The sequence below is a fragment of the Sciurus vulgaris genome (assembly GCF_902686455.1).
Source record: "Sciurus vulgaris genome assembly, chromosome: 6".
NCBI classification, from domain to species: Eukaryota; Metazoa; Chordata; class Mammalia; order Rodentia; family Sciuridae; genus Sciurus; species Sciurus vulgaris.
The window spans coordinates 73,967,188-73,975,549 of NC_136466.1; the positions used below are offsets into that span (position 1 = coordinate 73,967,188).

Here is an 8,362-nt window from a genome sequence, read left to right on the forward strand (position 1 = left end):
ATAAAAAGGGCTGGGGATGTAGCTCAGTGGTTGCGCCTCCCTCCTCCGGCTGCCACCTCCTCCCAAAAAAGTGCTGCTTATGTTCCTCATCCACTCATTGTTTTCTACTTCACAGCCAATCATATTCCTGAGATCTACCTTTCCACAGAGGGAAGCCCCGAATCGTGTTTTACACATACCCCCCAACTCCAGTACTTATATAGTTATGTAATCTGCTACATTATCTTCACTATAATTTTTTAAGGAGCAAAATATTAAACAAATGAAAACACTTTTTTGTTTTTTTAGACAGAATCTTGCTATATAGCCCGGGTTCAGGATTCTGAGCAACTGGAATCTTGGGGTTTGCTTGTTTCAGAATCAGTTGGGATTGTTTGATCACAAGTTATAAAAATCACAGAAAATGGATGTGCTGGAAGTAGATGCAGTAGCTCATAGAAATCAAGGAAGAGCTCCTTCTCCCTCAGGAAGAATAGGAACTGGCATAGCTTAAAATCATCACTTTTAGAGAAGTACTCTGAAATTCTGAAGGACCTTTCCAATTCAGTTACTTCAAGATAATTTTTAGGACTCCAGTGTAAACATTTTTAAACCTAAAAAAATCAGCAAATTTAAAGCTTAGGGACTTTCCATATGACAAACTCCAGCAATTGAACAATTTGATTACTGTAACTTATTCAAAGAGTACGATCTCCAAACTCTTATAAGAAGAGTTACCATTTTCTTCTCTTGTAGGTTCACACTGTCCAAGTTTACACTACCTATTTTACTCTCCTTTAATGCCTCATCTACTGGCATTAATTGTTTCATAGGCAAAAGTTACAAAAGTCATTTTGAAAATTTTATTTCATTAACTTAAAAGGAGAACAAAATGTGTATTTCAAATCTTATTAAACATTTATCCGACATAATACGTTTACATAGAGGACAAACAGGATTTCAAGTAAATTATGAGACAGTCCACTGTTCATTTAAAAATATTCTTTCTTCCATAAAACCTCTTCATTGAAACACAAAACAAAACCTCTAAAGCAACAAAAAATCTTGTCTTGTATACTGCATAAATGCTAGATGCAAACTTCTGATTTATTTCATTGTCAACTCTGATGATGAAGATGGGAGGCATAAATGTTCCCAATTCAGTCAAATGATGCAAACAAAAAGCTGTTTCCCTCAGATACAAAGAAGTCTCCATTCACATCTCTTACAGTAGGACCATATACTTGCTGCTCGTACCAGATCACTTCTTCTTCTTTCCTTTCCCTTTTTTACTTCCCTCTCCTTGTTGAAGACTTGGGTCACCACCTCCTGTTTTTTGTGTCCTTGTTTTTAGTTTCGGTATCATTTCTGCTGCATACAACATTACTGATTTACCTAGGAATCAGAAGTTAGGTTTAGTGTACAAACTAAGAAATAAAACATAAAAGATCATTAACTTGAGTATCATAAAGTCCAAGAAAATGGGAATAATTTTAAATAATCAAATGATTATAAAGTTAGTAAGTTGCTCAAATCAGTGCTTCTGCTAGAGAAAATGTACTGAGAACAAAAAAAATAATTAAGTGAACAAAATGAAAATATAAAACATTAAGTTTGAAACAAAAATTCTGTTTTGCTGGGTGTAGTAATGCATACCTATAATCCCAGCAACCTGAGAGGCTGATGAGGCAGGAGGATCACTAGTTTGAGACCAGCCTCAGAAACTTAGTGAGACCCTTTCTCAAATAAGACCCTTTCTTATTTTATTTTATAAAAATATAAAATTAAAAGGACTGGGGATGTAACTCAGCGGTAAAGTGCTCCTGGGTTCAACCCCACAACCAAAAAAACAAAAAGAAAAACCCAACAAACAAAAAAATTATGGTCTTGGTTCTAGTAATTGGCTGAAAGATCAATCAAGAATATATGTAAATATAACAAACTGGAAACAAGAGTCAGACTACCATTGTAATCTAAGCTTCTAAAGACACAGGGTCTCTCAGCCTTTTAACAAAAACCCAAATGTCATTAAGCTCAACAGATCTGACTCACATGCCCAATCAATGTATGCATACATGCACCACTGCTATGCCCACTCCAACCAGGTACTTTCCCTACTCCAACAAACCAAGCTCCTCAGTTTTGCTCTTTTTAGTGACTTACTATTTTCTAATTAGAAACCACAAGCAACCTTTTCCTCAATCAAAACTTTTACCTCTATTTTTAAATCAAAAACTATTTTTGCTTTTGGTCTTTTGAGACAGTATAAGAAAATGTCAAAGAGAAGAAAATAATACATCAGATTATCTGTCACATTTGAGTCAGAATCTTAAAATGTAGCAACACCTACCAATCCTGACAGAATTTGGTTTATGAGAACTAATCTATCTGAGTTTGACTAAAAACAATCACACTGTCAATTTGCCTGCTAAAGTGTATTTAGTTGAATTAAACAGTTTAATTAAACTGAAGGAAAAAAAATAAACAGCTCTTTCTTCAAATTAAAATGTATGTTTTAAAACTAAAAAAATTTCAAAAAAATAAATAACATATAAACACTTACCTTACCAATATCTAGAACTAATATTTTGTTATACTGGTGTCTAGTTTATTTTGTTTTGTTTTTCAAAAAATAAAGTATTGGACATGATGCTAACAGTCCCTTGAGGTCTCCACTCCCCACTCCCATTGCTCACAGTTTTAAAAGTGGGCTCTTTCCAGTACATTTTTAAATACATTTTTTAGCTATCAATAGACCTTTATTTTATTTGTTTATTTATTTTTATGTGGTGCTGAGAATTGAATCTAGTGCCTCACACATGCCAGGCAAGCACTCTACCTTTGAGCCACAACTCCAGTCACTCCAGTATATTGTAAAAACATTTCTATAAGCAACATACATATTCATCTTCAATAAACTGCAATATTTTATCTTTAAATTTACCTGAGTGATACCATACTATGACTATCTGTTTGTTCACTCAATCTTGCTCTTTAGATTTATTAATGAGAGAAATTAACAACAGACTTCAAGGGTCTCTAAGATCTGGAATAACTACTAACATTCATCCATTTATTAACTTTATACTTTTAACCTGGGAACAGTGATGGTCTTTCAGAAGTTTATAAAATGCTCAGAAAAAGTTTCATCACATTCTCAGAGGTTTTTAACCTAAAAGAAATTAAAACTACTGTTATACCTCTTTCCATCAGTGGCAGTCTTTCTCTAAATTAATTTGTAGAATGTAAATTCTTTTATATCTTTCAAAAGGTCAGTTTTAGAACTTCTGGTGTCATAGACAAAAAACACATTCCTAAAGTGAATTCATTAAAAAAAGCTTACGTGATGGGAACTGTACAAGACAGAGGCTGCCGTCTTCCTGTCTGAGCTGGACCCGGACTCTGCCTCTGTATTGAGCATCACGATTCCATTCTCTAGAGTACATTTTATTTTTCTAATGTAAATAAAACAAAAACAGGCTTTTAAGAAAATTATCATATAAATGAATACAGAAAATAGTGAAGGAAGAATCACATCATACCTCAACAAACACATTAAGTCCAACTGCTGAGCATACATCTTGAATCTCTGTAGCTGTAGGATTTTCAACAGCCTGAACAGATAAAAACAAAAACACGAAATAGTTTAGCTTTAAGAGAATACTGCTATACAACTGTGTATATCACTTAAAATACTATGATCAAAATATGTACCTAAACCCTATCTTTTCTTAGTAGGTACAACATTTTCAAATTTTTTTTTCAAATAATTTTAGTTGTTAATGGAACTTTATATATTTATTTATATGTGATGCTGAGAATCGAGTTGAACCAGTGCTTCACACATGCTAGGCAAGTGGTCTACCACTGAGCTATAAACCCCAGCCCTCAATTTTTTTTTGTTTTAACTGGTTATTCATGACAGTAGAATGCATTTTGACACACTGTACACAAATGGAGCATAACTTCTCATTCCTCTGACTATATATGGTGCTGAGTCACACCAGTAATCATTACATGTATACAGGGTAATAATGTCTGTCTCATTCTACTACCCTTCCCATCCCTACCACCCCAACCACTCATCACTCCCCTCTGCACAATCCCAAGTTCCTTTATTCTTCCCTACCCCGCATGTCCCCACTATGGATCAGCATCTGCTTATCAGAGCAAACATTTGGTCTTTGGTTTTTTGGGATTGGCTTATTCCACTTAGCATGATATTCTCTAGTTCCATCCTTTTACTTTCAAATGCCATAATTTCATTCTTTAAGGCTGAGCAATATTCCACTGTGTATATGTACCACATTTTCTTTATTCATTCATCTGTTGAAGGGCATCTAGGTTGATTACACAGGTTAGCTACTATGCATAAAGCTGCTATAAACACTGCTGTCTGGCCCTTCAATTTTAATTTTAAAAATTCCTGGGAATTACACTGATTCATACTTGTGTGTCTTTCTTTCAAAAGACAGACAATTGGCAATGCTTGGAGATAACTGTGGGAGAGGTGTATCCATCATCTAGTAGGTAGAAGCCAGGGATGCTGCTAAACATTAAAAAATGCACAGGACACACTGCTATAAAAAGAATTATCAGGCTCAAAGTGTCAATGATGCTGCTGTTGAGAAACTGCTATAGAGCAATGGGAATTAAACTACACTCAAAGGTTTAGGAGTTAGCTCAATGAGAGAACACATGCTTAAGCATGCCCAAGGCCCTGGGTTCAATCACCAGCAATAAAACATCAAAATAAAAGGCAACACTCAAAAATGTGGACCAATCTTATAAGCTTAAAGTTCAGTGATAAAAAGACATAAAAGTACATAGTGAATAATCCTATTTACATAAAATTCAAGAACAAACAAGTATAATATACCATGCTAGAAATCAGGATAGTGGTTATACTTATATAAGTGAACATATGTGGAGGGTACAGTGAGTGAGAAGGGACATAAAGAATCTTCCTATAAGCTGATAATGTTTTTAAAGTTTGTGGACTGGATACCCTCCCACTGTGAAAATTAATTGAACTATTAAGTTTATATGTTATATATAAAGTTTAAAAAAATTCAGTCATTCTTCAGAGAGAATCTGTCACAGTGGCTTGACGTTTGGCATTGTTCTGAACAAGTGCCAAAGTATCTTTCTTCTCACCTGAGGCAGCAAAGCAGACTATACATATTGAAGCAGCAGCAAAATGAGAGATATTAAATAATATAAAAATATTTAATTCATTGCTTCAGACCAAGTTGCCTTAAACTTGTCATTAGATTATAAAATGTAAATGACTCTTTAAATGTAGAATATGGCTGGGCGCGGCAGCACATGACTGTAATACGAGTGGCTGGGGGTGTGGGGGGGCTGAGGCAGGAGGATCGTGAGTTCAAAGCCAGCCTCAGCAAGAGTAAAGTGCTAAGTAACTTGGTGAGACTCGATATCTCTAAATAAAATAAAAAATAGGGCTGGAGATGTGGCTCGGTGGTCGAGTGCCCCTTAGTTCAATCCCAGGTACCCCCCCCCCCACCAATAAATAAATAAATATAGAATATGACACACTGGGCATGGTGGTACAGGCCTGTAATCTCAGCAACGGGGGAGGCTGAGGCAGGAGGATCCCATGTTTGAGGCCAGCCTCAGAAACTTAGTGAGACCCTGCCTCAAAATTAAAAATAATTTTTTTAAAAATAATTTTTACTAGTGGTAAAGCACCTCTAGGTTCAATATCCATTACAAACAACATAACATAACAAAACAAAAAAGAATATGTCTTTCATTTGGGATTAGGCACTTTCCAAATTTAAGCCAACAGACCACCTGAAAACTTGAGTTCCCTATTCAAAAAGTATGAAGACTTCATAACTCCCTCCTTTCCTTTCCGCCCCCTGTTGCAAGCACTCTACTACTGAGCTACAACCCCAGTTCCTGCTTCTTACCTTTAAAAAGTATTAATTTTAAAGTGAATTTACCCCTTTAAATGAAAAAAGATAATGAAGACTACACTCAATAAGGCTGCATTTTCTACAAGCCTTTATTCACATATTTAAAGAAACTCAACTGTAGAGCTGATTGTACTGGCATATGCCTGTAATCGCAGCCACTAGGGAGGCTGAAGCAGGAGGATCAAAGGTATAAAGCCAGCCTCAGCAACTGAGGGAGGCCCTAATTAGACCCTGTCTCAAAATAAAAAATAAAAATAGGGCTGGGATGTGGCTCAGTGGCTAAGAAACCCTGGGTTCAATCCCTGAGGCCAAAATAGAACAAAAAAACACCAACTCAACTGCAAAGGCATTTTATTGTACAATGAAGTAATTTTGATTTTCTTTATTAAGGAGAATGGAGAATGTTGTCATAATTATGGTTAAAAAAAAGTGTAAATGCTCCAGACACCCCCCACGCCACTTTATTCTTTACAAACATAGCTTCATTATGAACCATTTCAAAAACCCCTTCAACCGCTAGGGAGATAGCTCAGTCAGTAGAGTGCTTGCCTTGGCCCTGGGTACACCAGAAAAAAAAAAAAAAAAAAAAAAAAAAAAGAACCCTTCAACCTATGCAATGGCGTCTCTCTGGTTTCACCAGTATTAAGGAAAGCACTCAAATTTTGGTTGCTGTTCTCCTCAGGCCTTTAAGAAACGCAATGAAGTAGAAGACGACTTTGTGGCCTGTGAGGACAACCTCCCCCATCCTAGGTACCAGCCACCGCTCACCTTACTTATGGGGATCCTCCTTCCCTCCGCGATGGTCTTCTTGTTATTTAAGTAAGCAGGATATATACAAATAAACCTGACACACAGAAAGCACAGCTGTTATAACTAGAGCAGTGTTTCAAAACATGCATCCAGCCAGCATCTTCGTGGCAGGTACGTCTATACTATTACTTAATAGTAATAGTATAAACTGCCTTTTACTTAATTCACCTAAAGAGAAAACTATTGGTTACCTTACGGAAAAACAAAATATAACTGGTTTGGGAAGGTTAAAAACAACAACGAAAACAAAAAGGATGCGGTAACTGTTACGTTAGGCACAGAGGCCTGTCAGAAGTTCCTGAGGGTGGAACCCACCCACTGCACGAAAGCACGGCGTCGGAGTACTAAAAACGTTGTTATCTCATGTTCTCGAGGCACCCTAAATCCTTTTTTTCAGATACAAAGATTGAGCTAAGCTCGGGATTTCAGCGAAAAGCTTGGGACTGCAGGCTTCCCGGCCCGGGAGAGGCGCGGAGTCTGAGGCTCACGCCGAGCGCAAGGGGCGAAGCGGTTCTTTAGGCCTAACGGTGGGGAATGGCGGCACAGCATCTGCGGTATCGCAAGCAGCCCCCACCTTTCTACCCGCCTCAGGACTCACCGGTCTTGGTCTGCCGGAGACCGTGCAGCGGCGCAAGCCATTTCCACTCGAGTTCTCGCACAGCGCGGACCCCGCCCACAGGAAACCAGCCGGAAGTTACGAAACCAACCGCTCTTCCGGCGGAGCTCCTGCCCACCAAAGTGGCCCGCGCCGGCAGTCTTTCAACACCGGTTTGTTCCAGCACCTGTCGCTCGAAGCCGTGATGTTTAGACTCTGACGTGGCTTGTTAACCTTTATTCTCGCGAGAAGACTACGAACGGTTCTTTTCCACTTTTCTCACATTCGAGCGCTTCAGGAGTGTGCACCGTCGTTTAATTAATTAGTTAGTTAACGTTTCCTTGTTCCCCGTTTCACACCAAAGTTGGGTGGTACTGTTTACGCTCGCCCGCGGGTGAAGGCTGTATGCTGAGGGGCGTCAGTGTAGTTTGAAGTGGAAATATAGGTTAGAGCAGGCAAGGAAATGTCCTTATGTTTAATTTTGTATCCATTCCTGGCTCCTGCAGCTTTTTTTTTATGATTATAAAAAGGGGATTTATTAGGTTGGCTTACACAATCAGGATAGTCCACAATGGCCATCTGCAGGCTGGAGAGCTGGAGGAACCAGGAGCAGCACAATCAGAACAAGAGAGATCAGCGATGCCACCCTAGTCCGAAACCGAAGGCTTCTGGACAGCTTGTTTTCAATTTGGCAAGATTGAACTTTTTAAAGTGATGGAATTAGGAAAATTTTTGGCAGTTGTGTTTCAGTGTACTGCATGTTAGAAACTTGACTACCCACCTTTAAAAACGTCTGAAGGACACCTTATAATATAAAATAAATCATGATTTTACATGCTTCGTTGATGTTTAGGAAGAGGAAAACTTCCTCCTCCATTTTCTTAGGGTTCCAGCTGGGTCCTAGAATTAAAGTGACATAAAGATAGATTAACAGGAGAAATGGATAGTGCAAATGTGGTACTGGAAACTAACAGGGAAATAAGGACCCAAAGAAGCAGGGCCATTTACTTATATACTGGATTAGTTACTGTGAAGA

General features: G+C 37.9%; 1 protein-coding gene across 2 annotated transcripts; it reads right to left on the bottom strand.

Moving 5' to 3' along the window:
- Nucleotides 1–828: 828 nt before the first annotated feature.
- SRP19 (signal recognition particle 19) lies at nucleotides 829–7,466 on the bottom strand. 2 transcript variants are annotated; one of them, XM_079143542.1, is made up of 5 exons: nucleotides 7,330–7,463; nucleotides 6,690–6,765; nucleotides 3,522–3,593; nucleotides 3,323–3,434; nucleotides 829–1,374 (listed from the first exon to the last, which is right to left on the bottom strand). In XM_079143542.1, the coding sequence occupies exons 1-5, from the start codon at nucleotides 7,368–7,370 to the stop codon at nucleotides 1,241–1,243; spliced, it is 435 nt and encodes a 144-aa protein (XP_078999668.1). In that variant the 5' UTR covers nucleotides 7,371–7,463; the 3' UTR covers nucleotides 829–1,240. The 2 variants fall into 2 exon arrangements, with proteins under 2 accessions (XP_078999668.1, XP_078999669.1); XM_079143543.1 differs by lacking the exon at nucleotides 829–1,374 and adding an exon at nucleotides 3,026–3,151 and having other exon boundaries at nucleotides 7,330–7,466.
- Between the last annotated feature and the right edge of the window lie 896 nt (nucleotides 7,467–8,362).